General features: G+C 29.4%; 9 protein-coding genes across 9 annotated transcripts; 5 read left to right on the forward strand and 4 right to left on the reverse strand. All coding sequences in view use genetic code 12, as the record gives it.

The window, feature by feature from the left end:
• Positions 1 to 141: 141 nt before the first annotated feature.
• RJT21DRAFT_132075 (putative allantoate permease) lies at positions 142 to 1,968 on the forward strand (the record flags this gene model as incomplete). Its single annotated transcript, XM_064883101.1, has 1 exon — positions 142 to 1,968. One exon carries the CDS (start codon positions 142 to 144, stop codon positions 1,822 to 1,824), a length of 1,683 nt encoding a protein of 560 aa, XP_064740636.1. The 3' UTR covers positions 1,825 to 1,968.
• A 144-nt stretch (positions 1,969 to 2,112) lies between these two features.
• Positions 2,113 to 3,477, reverse strand: TGL99 (Tgl99p; the record flags this gene model as incomplete). The annotated part of the gene is made up of 1 exon (XM_064879958.1): positions 2,113 to 3,477. One exon carries the CDS (start codon positions 3,475 to 3,477, stop codon positions 2,113 to 2,115), a length of 1,365 nt encoding a protein of 454 aa, XP_064740637.1.
• Positions 3,478 to 3,704: 227 nt separating this feature from the next.
• On the forward strand, positions 3,705 to 6,459 carry RJT21DRAFT_8782 (uncharacterized protein). Its single transcript, XM_064885542.1, has one exon. It carries the CDS (start codon positions 3,809 to 3,811, stop codon positions 6,386 to 6,388), a length of 2,580 nt encoding a protein of 859 aa, XP_064740638.1. The 5' UTR covers positions 3,705 to 3,808; the 3' UTR covers positions 6,389 to 6,459.
• Positions 6,460 to 7,444, reverse strand: MCU1 (Mcu1p). The gene has a single exon (XM_064885540.1). It carries the CDS (start codon positions 7,315 to 7,317, stop codon positions 6,532 to 6,534), a length of 786 nt encoding a protein of 261 aa, XP_064740639.1. The 5' UTR covers positions 7,318 to 7,444; the 3' UTR covers positions 6,460 to 6,531.
• Position 7,445: 1 nt separating this feature from the next.
• Positions 7,446 to 9,315, forward strand: GUP1 (O-acyltransferase). The gene has a single exon (XM_064885539.1). The coding sequence runs from the start codon at positions 7,533 to 7,535 to the stop codon at positions 9,210 to 9,212; it is 1,680 nt and encodes a 559-aa protein (XP_064740640.1). The 5' UTR covers positions 7,446 to 7,532; the 3' UTR covers positions 9,213 to 9,315.
• On the forward strand, positions 9,316 to 9,937 carry RJT21DRAFT_8779 (uncharacterized protein). Its single transcript, XM_064885538.1, has one exon. It carries the CDS (start codon positions 9,420 to 9,422, stop codon positions 9,816 to 9,818), a length of 399 nt encoding a protein of 132 aa, XP_064740641.1. The 5' UTR covers positions 9,316 to 9,419; the 3' UTR covers positions 9,819 to 9,937.
• On the reverse strand, positions 9,868 to 10,699 carry RJT21DRAFT_116912 (E2 ubiquitin-conjugating protein). The gene is made up of 2 exons (XM_064880523.1): positions 10,521 to 10,699; positions 9,868 to 10,459 (listed from the first exon to the last, which is right to left on the reverse strand). Exons 1-2 carry the CDS (start codon positions 10,529 to 10,531, stop codon positions 10,057 to 10,059), a joined length of 414 nt encoding a protein of 137 aa, XP_064740642.1. The 5' UTR covers positions 10,532 to 10,699; the 3' UTR covers positions 9,868 to 10,056.
• RJT21DRAFT_8797 (coiled-coil domain-containing protein) lies at positions 10,540 to 12,823 on the forward strand. The gene has a single exon (XM_064885548.1). It carries the CDS (start codon positions 10,743 to 10,745, stop codon positions 12,795 to 12,797), a length of 2,055 nt encoding a protein of 684 aa, XP_064740643.1. The 5' UTR covers positions 10,540 to 10,742; the 3' UTR covers positions 12,798 to 12,823.
• On the reverse strand, positions 12,824 to 15,606 carry RJT21DRAFT_8776 (U4/U6-U5 snRNP complex subunit). Its single transcript, XM_064885536.1, has one exon. The coding sequence runs from the start codon at positions 15,559 to 15,561 to the stop codon at positions 12,850 to 12,852; it is 2,712 nt and encodes a 903-aa protein (XP_064740644.1). The 5' UTR covers positions 15,562 to 15,606; the 3' UTR covers positions 12,824 to 12,849.
• Positions 15,607 to 15,657: the final 51 nt, after the last annotated feature.

Below are 15,657 nucleotides of genomic sequence, written 5' to 3' on the forward strand. Positions count from 1 at the left end.
TAAGAACTCATTGTTTCACGTGATGAAATATTCACAACCAAACTTATTTTGCAGTCATGGAGATTATTATATAAATGGGATTAAGTTTCCAATAAACTATTTATCATTTACCAGAATACAAAAATCATAATACATTGGAAAATGGCTTTAGACGAAAAGTTTTCAAACTCTAAGACTTCCGAAGAAGTTTCTGACTCCAAAGGAGTTGAATTTACATTAAATGATGAGAAAAAGGTTTTAGTTACTACTGAAATCGAATCTATTGCTTCAACTTTAGATTCACAATTAGATAAAAACCCTTTCTTAGACCCAGTAGTCGCAGAACATTACCGTGAAGTGTATGAGAAGTCTAAATATGAATGCAGAGGGGTATTTGATCCACACTTTGAATGGGAGCCTGAAGAAGAGAAACGTCTCGTCAGAAAGTTAGATATCAGGGTCGCTTTTTCAGCTTGTCTTATGTTTGCTTCCTTACAGATTGATAGAGGAAATCTTAGTCAAGCTGTCACAGATAATATGTTAAATGATTTGAATTTAACAACAAACAATTATAATACTGGAAATACTATTTTTCTTGTAGCATTTTTGTTAGCAGAATTACCTTCTCAAATCATTTCAAAGGCTTTGGGTCCAGATGTTTTTATTCCGATTCAAATATGTACTTGGAGTATAATTGCTATGAGTCAAGGTGCTTTGAAGGGTAAGACTTCCTTTTATGTTACAAGAGCACTTATTGGAGCAGTTGAAGGAGGTTTTATTGCTGATTTAGTTTTATGGTTAAGTTATTTCTATACCAGTAAAGAGTTGCCTATAAGATTATCGTGGTTTTGGACTACATTATCTACTGTCTCAATCAGCATATCTTTAGCTGCATTTGGTATTTTGAGACTTAGAGGAGTTCTGAATTTGGAAGGATGGAGATGGTTATTTATTATTGAAGGAGCAATAACCTTACTTGTTGGTATATTATCCTTTTACCTTATGGTTCCTTCAGCAGTACAAACAAAGAATTGGATGCATCCGAAAGGATGGTTTACAGAAAGAGAACAAAAAATTGTAGTTAACCGTGTTTTGAGAGATGATCCAAGTAAAGGAGATATGCATAATAGACAGCCATTAACACCACGTATGATTTGGAAATCATTGTCAGATTATGATTTGTTCCCTCTTTATATTATTGGAATTCTTGCCTATGCTCCCACAGCAACATTAGGTGCTTATCAAACATTAAATTTAAGACAATTAGGATTTTCTACATTTAATACTAATTTATTAACTATTCCAGGTGATTTCATACATATTGTATTGTTATTAATAATTACTTGGGTTTCAGAAAGAGTTAATGATAGAGCTTTGATTTGTCTTGTTTTACCCATTTACTCTGTCCCATTAGTTGGAGTCTTAGCCTTCTGGAAAGGTACTATGAAAGATGTTTGGGGGACTTGGGCAGTTACCACATTAGTCTTGGGAGGACCATATATTCATGCCATATTGGTTGCTTGGGTGTCTAGAAATGCATATTCGATTAGAAGTCGTTCTGTGGCAAGTGCTGTCTATAATATGGCAGTTCAATTAGGATCGATTTATGCCAAGAACATTTATAGACAAGATGACAAGCCCCTTTACAGAAGAGGTAATAGTCAACTTTTTGCCTTATCTTTGACAATGTTCCCTATAATCATAGGTACCAAATTTTATTACATTTATAGAAACAAACAGAAAGATAATATCTGGAATAAAATGACAACTGAACAAAGAGAAGATTATATTCGGAATACCAAAGATGAAGGTAATAAAAGATTGGATTTTAGGTTCACTCATTAAAATTTCCAATTTGAGCTTTTTTATATAACTATGCTAGATTGTTCTATGCATTTATGTGATACAATTATATATTCTATAATATTCTAACATTATGTTTTTGACTCAAGAGTAAGCTTGGCTTTGTAGACCCCCTTAAGGTACACATTGGTGATCCTCATTTCATCCATTTATTTCATCATTTCTATGTACAATTGACCATGGCTGCAACTTTTTTTCTTGTCGCCAAAAAAAAAAGCTTGGAAGTACATATTCTTTCGATTTACTCACAAAATCTAATTCATTAATTCATTAAGGTTTCTTTAGAGAACCATTGATTGGATTGACCCATTCCTCAAGATATGGAATTGGTTTCTTTTCTCTACTATGTAGTTGTTCCATTTCATTAACTACTATGGAAAATACATCTTCATAAACTTTATTACTCCATAAAGTATCCATATGTTCATAACCCTTACATAAGATAAGTTTTAATTTATTTTTCATCTTTTCATTACTACCCAAAATGATATTCGTTGTACTGTCTATTGAAACCAATATATCTTCATCACCATAAAATAATACCATCGGTATATTTAAATGATGAGATACTGGAAATGGGGTTACACGATGTCCCTTTGCTTTAGAAGAATCAAATAACACTGATAATTTAGTTAGACCAAGAGATCCAGTCTCATCAAACATTTGAAATCTCTTTGATTCTATTATTTGAAACCAGTGTGTAATAGACTTGACAGAACTATTAGAAAACATATGAGGATACCCCAACTCTTTTTGATCATTACTAATATTTTTACCTGACCAACCAAATAAATATACTAAAGATTTATCAACTACCCTTTTATATAAATCTGTACCCAAGATATGAGACCAAAATGTAACTGAAGGTAAGATAGCTCTACGACCAAATATTCCATACAAAAAGGAATTATCTTTAGCAGCTTGAGAAGAAATAAGTTGAAAAATAGGATGATTTAAATCTCTAGGTATTAATGCTGGAGATAATCCAACAAATAAATTAATATAATTATTTAAATCTGGATGTAAACTTAAGCTTGCAAATAATTGAGAACAACCTTGTGAGAATCCAATATAAGTAATTTTATCTTCTGGTCTATAATGGGATCTAATAAAATTTAAAGTATCAGGAATATCATAATAAGCATATTCATCTAAGGAAAAATCCCAAAACTTGATATCTGATGCTGATAAAGTTAGATGCTTTCTAGAATATTTATTTCCACGATTATTTCCTAACCATACTTCATAATCTAAATCTAATAATAAAAAAGGTAAATTCTTTTCCTTTGAAGTTCCTAATACAAACAATTCAGAATTAGTCAATAAACCATGATGGAAATAAGCAATTTTCCCATTATTTGAATAATTTGATTTATCTGGTTTTTCAATCTTATGTAATACTAATAAATAATTATCTCTAGTATTAACAACATATTCTCGTACAATATATCCTTGAGCTTTAACTAAATCTACAATATCCTTAATATTTTCATTTTGTTGTTTATTTTCTTTAACAGTACCTTGCCAAATCACATTACATAAGAATTGTCTAACAATGAGCCATATAATTTGAAAAATTAATTTACATATATTAACGAAAGTAACGATGAGTGAAGTACCACCATCTTGAGACATTCTGCCGCTAGTCAGCTGCTGAGTTGAGCCTATGTATGTATATGTCTTGTGTGTCTGAATTAGGGATAGTGTGCTGGAAAAAAAATATATATTATATACATATAAAATATCTATCACATACATATCGATATGCGACCTATACCTATTTTACGGAGTTATACTTACTAGTTATGTGTATTAGTGATGTATCACTAGACCAAAGGGGCTCTAGTGTTTGCCCAATTGTGTGAGTCAAATGTAAATGCATTTTTAATTGTACTATGTAGTTGTAGAGGGTTCTTTACAGTAGTTTAACTCTAACTAATTGCCTAGTTGTACTGTACAAGGAATCATGTTACTGAGATCAGTATTGAAACGCTTATTATCACAATCATGGAAATTCCTGGGGGCTGTAACCATTAAGTGTGTATCGTCACATGCCCCATTACTTTTGGCTTGTCGAGAAGATGTCACTGGTGCATTGATTCTGATGAAATACACCAATTTCAGAACCTTTTCTACCTCGTCTCATGCCACTAGTAGGGACCAACATGCTTATAAAACTGCTGCTGAAACTGCTACTACCACTGCTACTCCCAAATCACTACCATACTACAAAATAGAAAATTTTGACGATCTCAGCTCATCAGTTGAACCACAAGAATTGATTTATATTGAAGAAACAGAATGCACTTACATGTTGATGGAGGAGCATGAAGATGATAGATTCAAATTTGTACATGAGTCCTATAACGGCATCCAAGTCCTCCTCAAGTTCATCCAAAAATCTTATCATCATAATATTAGAAACTTCGATCAATTGACTAAGGTCGAATTGGTCAATTGCTTATACATTTTTAAAAATGAGTATTTGAATAATAAAATCTGCTCCATACCTTCAGAAAAGTTCAATTGGTATAACGATATGGTCTTTAAATTCTTATTAATTCTTCAAGAGGATACAGAATTTCCCTCTAATCTACCACTCAAAGTTATTCCTAAAGTTGAAGAATTTCGTACCATTGAACCAATGATAATCAAAGGATTCGGAAGATTTATTCACGATTTGAAATTGTTAGACAGTGAACTTGATTTCCAGAAGTTAAAGACATTTAAGGACTTGTCGAATAAATTAGATAGTACTTTAAAACAGGCTAAACAATTTCCTCAGCATCACAATGATCCTGACTCCAAGTACATCCGGAACTCCATACAAATTAAAAGGTATAGAAAATTACAAGAACTCTTGGATAAGCTCCCCGAAGAACCTATTAAAGATTTGCAAATCCTAGTCAATTGTCAATTTAATTACCTATTTGGAGATTTGGGTGAGATAAATAGTACATATTTTGGTGAAGAGTTTGATCTTCCTTATTTGGATGCAATTTGGAAGTTTTTGAATCTGAGATTTAAATTTGCCAATTACAATTCATTTTTTGAGGCAGCACCTGAGTTATTCAGAATTGTCAAAAATAACCAACTTAATGGTGAATTTAGATCAGCTGCTCAGGATTATTTGGAGTATTATATTAGTGCTATTGCTAATGGATACGTTGGATTCGATGAGGTTGATCAGTACTTCAATGAGAAATCAACGGATATTGTTACTGTGAAAGGAAAGTATTTTGACAACTGGGTTGATAATTATGCCTTTGAAATAATGTTGCAAGATAAATTCTCTATAAATTGGTTTAAGGAAGCAGCCAACAGTCAGTTTATATTTAAAAATACCAATCATATCGATGTCGGATCGGGTGACTTCTGGAATCTAGAGTATTGGGAAATGGTCCAAGAAATGGAATCATATTTAGCCCTGCCAGTTAAGTGGATTCACGAAGACTTTAAGAATACAGTTGCGCAACTTCCATTTATTAATATGGTGTCCTTCATCCATAAAGTTATTCAGAATAAGCCTGCTTACAATAAGTTATTAGCTGCTAACATATCCAATAAATATGATGAAGTCCATAATGTCCCTGATGGAATTGAGCTTGAAGTTCTCAAAACCACCTTCTTTGATTTTAAAAGAATGTATTTTAAGAAAAGGTTTAAGAAATTCACTGTAAAACAAATCTTAGCAGCTGCTGATGAATTCAGTCAAATGAATTCAGAAACATATTCAGAATTCAATGCTGATAGATTTGAACGTATGAGATTATATGTTTATAGTTTTCTTGTCAATAATAAAGGAACCGTTAAAGATTTAGACTTAGTGGTTGAAGATCTTATCAAGTATCTGAAAACAGTGGTGGAAAAGGCAGAACTTGAAGAAGCTCGGATTTTAGGTCTTCTGAAACCCATTGGATTACTGGAGTATTATAATGATTTAAGTGAAATATTCAATGATAAGGAAAAGTTGAGTAAATTATCTAATGAAGAAATCCTCCAAAGGGTAAGAAATCGAATTAAACAACCAAAAGATGATGAAAAGGATTATTATGATGAAGTATTTGCGTATCCTGAAAACTCATACCGAATCAAATCACTTGCTAAATTACTTGAGAAATTGCTTAGTATTAATATTAATATCAATGCCAGTAGTACAATGAAAGAATTTCTTAAAGATTGGAAACTGTTCCATTTGTATTATGATGAGAAGAAGTGTCTAAGATGTGTCACACCATACGTCCAAATTCCTCCACAATTGAATCTCCATGACCATTATAAGGAATTAGATGCTTTGAGACCATTTCTTAGACATAAGCAATATAAATATTCTGATTCAGAAGAGATTCTTGGCTTTTTAGACTATAAAATTGATCAAACTTTGTATGATAAAGTCCAGATAAGTTCTCCTGTCAATAAGGAAAATATTGGTAACTATTTCGCTTTACACAAGAAATTAGAACACCTATTTGATATTAATGGAGGTGATACTTTTGTCTTGGATGCTTTAATTCATAGTCAACTATCAATACAATTAAAAAATTAGATTACTATCCAAATTTCTTGTCGAAAAGATTTATAAGGGCATTTATTGAAAATATGGAAGTATGAACAAAGCTCAAGTTAGTTAACCACCATAGCTTTTATTTACAGGATAGTGCTAATATACATGTATAGACGGAAATATGATTAGAATATTCCGAACCATTTCTTTCTCTTTCCAGATTGGTCTTGATTTTGATTTTGTAGGGAATCCATATTTGGATCATAATCTCCATTTCGTATTAATTCCATAGCAAATTGTTTATGTTTATCCATTTCTCGAAGTAATTTTTCTTCTTGTTCTTGTTGAATTCTTTGAGCTTCAAGCACATGTCTTTCAGATGGTCTATTTAATACAAATTCATTTTCTGAAGTTTTTCTAAGATTTTCAGGTATATAATCAGTATCTCTAACCCCTCTAACACCAATTGAAGATTGTTTAGGATGATATAAATCATCATATTCTTCTTCTGATAAAGTTGAAAATCTTTCTTTAAGTCTTAATCTAGCACGATAAAAATCAGACATAACATTTTCTTTACCATCATTCCATTTATGAAAAAATGCAAAATAAATAACTATACTACCTCCCATAAATGTACTAAACCAACGAGATCCAAAATTTAATCTATGATTTGTATCAACTTTTCTTAATACTTTAAATTGTCCAGGATATAATTCAGATGCTGGTCTTGGAGTATAATTTAATCTTTTCATAGTTTCATTTACCTTTTTATATTGAGTAGGATTCTTAGGTATAGATGAAAATCCTTCTGGTTGTCCACCTGGTACTTTATATTCTGATGGATAACCTTCAGGAGGTCTAGCATCTGTTGGATCATATGGATTATAAGGAGCCTTTGGTGGAACCCAACCTTTTGGATTGGGTCTTCTCAGTATATCAAACTCAGAATCTTTCTTATCCACTACCATTTCAATTCTATTTTCTATTACTTACTCTATTGAATTTGAGTCTATTGAAACTGCCTGCTTGTTCATATAACAGCTGAAAAATTATTTATAGCCTAAAAAAAAATTGATGCTCCGCAGGAAAGGAAAAACAAAATCGAGTCGGTCCTAAATGTTTACCGTACCTTACAGGTATTATTGATTTAGTATGGTTTAAGTATAAGTAACACAATTCACCAATGAGTAACTTAGTTAATCATTTAAAGGATTTCTTTTCCTTAGAGACGTTGGATGGACGTCTTAAACCTTCGGAAAATCAATTAAAAAGACAAGCTATTATTAATCGAGTTAATCCTCAATCAAGATGGTCAAGTTTAGAATTTAAATTATATGGAGTAGTATTTGCAATAATTGTACCATTAATGTTTAAAACTGGTATGGATGCTTCAAATGAAACTAATCCAAATTATCCTCGATTTGCTCATTTATTAAGTAATGGTTGGATGTGGGGTCGTAAAGTCGATAATTCAGATCAACAATATAGATTCTTTAGAGATAATTTTTTAATGTTATGTGGATTAATTTCAATTCATTGTTTATTAAGAAGAATTGTTAATATATTTTCTGGCACAAGAAAGAGAACTTATTTTGATTTTGGATTTGGAATCTTATTTCTTATTGGAGCTCATGGAGTTAATTGTTTAAAAATTTTTATTCATATATTAATAAGTTTTTCAATTGCTCATTATATTCCATCTTATAAAATTGCAATTACATTAGTTTGGATATTTGTAATTCTGACATTATTTATTAATCATCATTTTAGAAATTTTAAAATTGGTGTATCATTAGTTGATGATGGATTTAAAGGTATTATTGCAAGATGGGATGTATTCTTTAATTTTACTTTATTAAGAATGTTATCTTATGCCTTAGATTATTTAGAAAAGAAAAGACAAAATGGTAATTTATTAGAAAAACTGAATTCTAATCTTTCAAATCTTGATGATAGACAAAGACTTGAAGCTCCTTTACCAATTAGTGATTATAATATAATTAATTATATTGCATATATTACTTATACTCCACTTTTTATTGCTGGTCCAATAATTACTTTTAATGATTATATTTATCAATCTAATTATCAACAATTAGCCACGGTTACAAATTATAAAAGAACATTTATTTACTTTTTAAGATTAATGTTTTGTATTTTTGTTATGGAATTTATTCTTCATCATATGTATGTTGTGGCTGTATCAAAAACTAAAGCATGGAATGGAGATAGTCCATTTCAAATTTCAATGATTGGAATGTTTAATTTGAATATAATTTGGTTAAAATTATTAATTCCATGGAGATTATTTAGATTTTGGAGTTTATTAGATGGAATTGATCCACCAGAAAATATGATTAGATGTATGGATAATAATTTTTCAGCCGTTGCATTTTGGAGAGCATGGCATAGATCATATAATAAATGGATTGTAAGATATATTTATATACCATTAGGTGGAGGTGGTAAATATCGAATTTTAAATAGTTTATTTGTGTTCAGTTTTGTAGCAATTTGGCATGATATTGAATTAAGACTTTTAATGTGGGGTTGGTTAGTTGTTATATTTTTATTACCTGAAATATTAGCTACTTATGCTTTTAAAAGATATCAAGAAGAATCATGGTTTAGATATTTATGTGGATTTGGAGCTGTTATAAATATTTGGATGATGATGATTGCTAATTTATTTGGTTTCTGTTTAGGTAAAGATGGTACACTTCACTTACTTCATGATTTATTTAGAACATTTAGTGGTATTCAATTTTTTATACTATCATCAGGTGCATTATTTGTAGCCTCACAGGTTATGTTTGAACTTCGGGAAAATGAAATGAGAAGAGGTATTAATGTTAAATGTTAAGTTTAAGTTTATTATTGTTAATATGTTTGCATTTTAATATGGTTGTATTTTAATATGGTTGTATATGGTAGGCTCTCCTTACATAGTTAATGTTCATACTATTTTCTGGTTAATATCTTGTGCGCTAAATAGTTCCAAAAAAAAGTAGTCTTCATTAAGGATAAATTGTATATATATACTTAACTAACCTTAACTAACCTTAACTAAATGGCTCCTCCTATACCTGTATACACTAACACTGAAATACGAACGAGATATAAAGCTCAACTAAATAATCCTGAAAAATATAATTGTGAATTACGATCTTTAGTTCAACATGAGTGTACATTTAAGACATTCCCCAATGATAGATCAAAACCTCCAGAAATCATATGTCTACCATTTAAAAGAATATTTCAAAGATGTCTTATACCTCAGATAACTAAAGAAAATGGTAAGAAAATTCATATAAATAAATGGGTAAATATTGAAATAACTAGTAGTGAAACTAATAAACTAAAAGTTGATCAAAGTACTTCTAAATTCGATATAAATGTTCAAGAATTTTTAAATGCCGAGAAGGATTTTAGGAAGTTGATGGAGATGGAGATGGAAGAAAATGCCTAATTATTACTGATATGGTTGAAAATTACGACCTTTACGATATGTTAATAGATTACTGTATAATGTATATATTATTATTATATAATAAATTAAATTAAATTAAATTAAAGAGATGAGATCAATCGTAGACATGCAAGATATAAGAAGCCAATTAATATTTGTCTCTACCTTCATTGGTAAGCCGAATATAGTAATATCATGAAATAATTACTTATATGGCTTTAATAAATTCTTTATCCTCTTAATAGGTGGAGTTCTCTACTGGTTGTGGTAACTTCTTATTTGCGGCCAAAGCCATAGTCTTCCTTAGTTCCAATAAAACAGTTTCCATTGTATATGATCTCTTCCAATTCTTTAAAGTTTCAAAATTAGATACTATTACATTACCTTGAGAATCTACACAAGGTAAATTAATCTTAGTAATAAATCTAACTTTAGGTGGTTTATCAGGATAAGTTTCATCACAAACAATAGTTAATGAATAAATTCTATTTTCATGATTGGAATGTGGTGGACCCAATATAGTTCCATTCCAATAAGTCATGGTTATATCTTCTTGATTAGCTAATCCATATGAAATAGATTCAGCTCCCAAACCTTTCTCACCTTTCTCCAACTCCTCCAAGAGTTTGAAATTTCTTGGACTATAAATTGTTTTTGGTTAGTATATCTCATTTGGATATATTGTTATAATGACTAACTTACACTTTGGACATATCAATCCTTTATACTACTAGTAAACTAATTGTTATTTGTTTAATGTTAAGTTACGGCTACGTTTAGTTAGGATAAAATGAAAGCCCAAACAAAAAGTGCTCCTCAAAATGCGACTGCGACTAACAATCAAAACAGTAGAGAAAAATGTTAACTATGTAAAGTATCACCAAAATAACAATAACCAGTTATACATCATTAAAATAGATTACCATGTCCAGTAGAGGTTCTTCACCATTTGAAGAATATCCTCGAAGTTCCAATAATCAGTTGGCGAGAATTAATACCAATAGTAATGAGATACGATTGGAAAATTCTCAAACTATTACCAATCTTCAATTTCAAATATCATCATTAGTAACTGAAAAAAAATTGGTGCAACAAGAGCAAGCCATTGAGGTTAATAGATATGAAGATATAATAATTAAGAAAAATGAGAGGTTCAATAAACTTAAGACTAATTTCGATTATTTGTATGAAGAGAAAAAACAATTAGAGTCAAAGATTGAGAATCAGAATCAAATTCATAAAGCTGAAGTCAATAGATTGAATCAGAAGATAAATGAGTTGATAGAACAATCCAATGAAAATTTAAAGAAATTCAATGAATTAGAAGCAAGTGATGGAAGATTAAAGAGGAAATATGAACAAGTTAGTTCTAATTTGAATTATCAATTGAATAGTAATGATTATTTGAATAAAGAAATAGCACAATTAAAGAATGTAACAAATGAATTACAACGAGCTAATGATGAACTTGTTCAAGAATTGGATAATCATTCTCAAAGATTAAATGATTCGAATTCATTGAATACATTAGTAGAGAATCTTCAGGATAAGAATATTAGTCTTCAAAATATAAATAATAAATTACAAACTAGAATAGATGAATTATTACAACATAAAACTTCTACAGAAGTACTAAAACAAAAGAATATTTCATTAAATAATAAGGTGTCATTACTTGAAGGTATAGAAGCTAAATATTGTCAATTAGAAATTGAAAAATTAGAATTACAATCTAAATTTGATGATTTCTTTAAAGCCATTAATGAATCTATAGTTGAAGATTCTACAAATGAATCTACAAATGAAACTAAAGTAAGACAATTTATTAATTTATTTAAAGAAACTAAATTTAGTAATTTAGTTTTGAAAAATAAGTATGACGAATTAAGAAGTGAAAAGGATCAAATACAAGCTCAATATGAACAATTATATTCAACCAATGAAGAGAATCAATTAATAAATTCCGAATTACAATCTGAATTAAAAGTTCGAAATGATGTTATATCCAAACTCGAAAGAGAAAGATTATTAAATGTTAAGGAAATAGAATTCTTAAGAAATCTGTTAAAGAAAATGGATGCTATTAATAATAGGAAACCAGTAAATGATCAACAAGATACATCAGTCAAAGCTACTGATGAATATTTAACAAAATTAGAAGTACTAGTGGATGAATATAAAACAGAACTAGAAACTTTAAGAAAAAAGGGTCAAGATTCACCTTCTATTGGTCATAAACGTATAAAAATTGATCAAGATACCACCACCGATTTATCACAGTTCAAATTATCTAATTATCAAAATCAAATCGGAAAGTTAGAAAAGGAAAATTTTGATTTATCTACTAAAATTAAGGAATTGGAAAGTGATGTAGAAAGTTTAAATAACCATATTAAGAATTTGGAAACTAATAAAGAGAAAAGAAATCAATTACATATCTTACAATTAAAGTCTAATTTAATTGCTCAAGATCAAGTTATAAAGCAACAAACATTAGATTTGTTAAGGAAAGAAAACTCAGATTTAATTGATAAATTTATTAATCATCTTACTCCAAGTGAACAAATTCCAAAATCAATCTTTGAAAGGCAAGAGAATGATAAAACCATATTGGAAACCAATATAAATCAATTGAATCGTAGAAATAGTAGACTTAAAGATGTTTATGCTAAAAAGAGTAAAGATATACTTGCCATTATATCTAAATACTTTGGATATAATATAGAATTCTTACCCAATCCCATAAATCCAAATGATTTATGTTCAAGAATTAAATTAATATCCAAGAATAATCTCAATAATGTTGGTAATTATATTATAATTGATATAGAATCAAAGAGTCTAAAGGCTTATGGAGATTATGATTTCAAGACCCTTTGTGAAGATTTACTGTTATCATGGGTTCATGATAAAAATCATATACCCTGCTTTCTTAGTGCCTTGAATTTAAAGCTTTATGAATCAGCAAAGAATTCCTAGATATATAGTTTGTAAATATATATATATATTATTCTAATACATAATACATAATCTAGATAATTTGATAAGAAAGTAGACTATCTGAGACTTGTTGTAATATCTCAAACGGTTCCTTATCATAATTCGTAAAATCATTAGTGACAGAGAGCCAAGTTTCTCCATCTTCTATATCATCAAAGCTGTCTAAAAATCGAATTTTAAACTTTTCAATATCGTCATTAGTTCCAACTTTTTTAGTAAAATTGTAAAGCCACCCCCAACAATCTCCATTAGTTTTGGATTCCTTTAATGACCTTTCAAACCAAGATTCTGCTTTAAGATGTTTTTCATCCATCCAGAAAAATACTCCAATTGCCATAAGGATTATTGAAGAATTCATAGTACTTTTTAAAGCATCTAAAAATGCCGTTTTACGTTGTGACATCTTAGGAATTAAACTTAAATATTGAATCCATAAATTTGAAGATTTAGGAAATAATTTTAATGCTTTATTACTAAGTTGTCTAGCAACTATAAGATCTTTATTTCTAATTTCTAAATCAATTTTTGCCTTCCATAATTTATCACTAGTAGGAATTTTAAGAATTCCATTATCTAAATCAGATCTTGCTCTAATTAAAATATTTAATTTTTCATCTATTTTAGATAATAATATCCATAAATCAATACTTTCAGGACATCGTTTAGTACCTAAAGATGCCGATTCTCTTGCTAAATTTAAATCACATAATTCATTTAAATAAATTTCAACTTTTTGTATATATAATTTATCAGATTCTGGAAAATATGATAATGCTCTATTAACTTCTTTAATTAATTTAATACTATTATTTTCATTATTCTTCCAATTTAAAAATCTTAAAAAGTGAATATATTTATACCACATATCAACAGAAGATTCGGGATATTCATTTAAATATTGTTCTTGAATAATTTGGGCACATTTATAATCTTTAGTTTTAACTTCTAATTTAACTCTTGCTAAAACTATATTTATATTACCATTCAAATTATCTGGTAAATTCTTAAGAATTAGTTTGGCTCCATCTATATCTTTACCTGAAATCCATTTATCCTTAGCATACATAAGTACTAAAATTTCAACATGAGGATTTAAATCTATTGCCTTCTCATAAAATGTATATACTTCATCCAAATTATTATGACTTAAACTCTTGAGTGAAGCTAGTAGTTTTATCCAGATTTGAATATTATTGGGGAATTTATCAATAATAAATTCATAAATATACTTTGATGTGAGATTAGATTCATCTGATTTGATTTTCTCGGCTTCATCTAACCAGAATTGCAAATCATCTTGTTGAATATTTTCATTTACCAAAAGGGTTGTTACAATTGATTTACAAGTCTTTGAGAATCCTTCCAATTCAGCAGATACTGCTTGTTGAATCCAATCAGTCTTGGTTAAGATATTTGTACTATCTCCCGCAAGATTATCTTTAAACGCACGATCCATCATTTTAATAAGTTTCAGTAAATCAGCTTTAGGATTTCCCTTTTCTTCTAATTTAGCGGCAGTTAACCATACACGATAATCTCCCTTTAATTCTTTTCTAGCTCTATTAAGTTTTACTTTAGCTTCTTCATATGGTGATATATTAATCCAATTCTCCCAAAATTCCCAATGAGTTGGACATAATTCTACAGCTTTTTCCAACATCTTTTTCACATCCTCTTTATCATCTTCAAGAAGAATTAAATGTCTCCAAAGTTGAACATTACTTGGAAGTTCTTCTAATCCTTTCATTAAAATTCTTCTTCTAGATATTATATCATGTTCATTTTCAACTTCTTCAGCTAATAACCATAACTTTTCTGATTTTGGATTATATCGAAGCCCCTCAGCTATAATTGATTTACATAACTTTGAATCTTCTACTTTCTTTCGATGTAATCTTATACTTTCTATCCATATATCTTCATCTTTTCTAGCATTCTTACATCCTTCAACAATAAGAATTTTGGCTTGATTAAGATTATTGGCTTCTTCTTCTAATCTTGCTGATGCAATCCATGAAGAAGCTCTATGAGGTTCTGTTTTTCTTAATGAGGCAAGAATAGCTCTACCTTTAGATACATTTTTAATATTGGCATAGTTTCCCAGTTTAATTTTATCCAATTCTTCATTGTTAACTGTAGAATTATTTATATTTATATTATCAGATAATAAATTATCTAATTGATTACCCAATAATTTATCACGAGATTGAGAAATTGATTGGAAATTAGTTTTAGAAAGTCCCGAGATTGTTCCTGCTGACATTGACATTAATGCACTATCAGGAACTGCATAAGTTCTTTGTTGTTCTTGTTCAGCTATTCGTGATCGTTTATTTCTTCTAGTCATATCACCTGCCTCAGGTAAATTTGACCATTCAATTGTTGATACTGTAGTTAATGCTCTTTTTAAATCTGAGAATCTCTCTTCTGTTGCTGGAATAGTTGTTAATTGTAATGGAATTGATTTGTTTGATTTTGATTTTGAGTTTAGTTTTCTTTCTATTTCTTCATAGATCTTATCCGCTTCTTCATCTTCTTTATCTATATGATCTATTTGTGCTAGAATTGATCCATCAGTTGAAATAAAGTCTTGAATATTAGTCTCATCTGCATCTTCATCTTCTTCGACTTCAATAGTTGAAACTCGAGTATCAGCACTAGTAGTAAATCCAGTAGCTCCTCTTCCAACTCCAGGAATATATCCAGGTGGTGGTTCTTGATCTAGAAATGCTTTACGTTCCATAAGTCTATCAAATACTGGAAAGCTTTGGTATCTTTGTAGTCATATACCATTTACATTTACATAGAGTAGTATACTTTAAAGTATGGAGAACCAAAC

This window comes from Scheffersomyces amazonensis, assembly GCF_036850825.1.
Source record: "Scheffersomyces amazonensis strain UFMG-HMD-26.3 chromosome Unknown RJT21scaffold_1, whole genome shotgun sequence".
In the NCBI taxonomy this organism is placed as follows: domain Eukaryota; kingdom Fungi; phylum Ascomycota; class Pichiomycetes; order Serinales; family Debaryomycetaceae; genus Scheffersomyces; species Scheffersomyces amazonensis.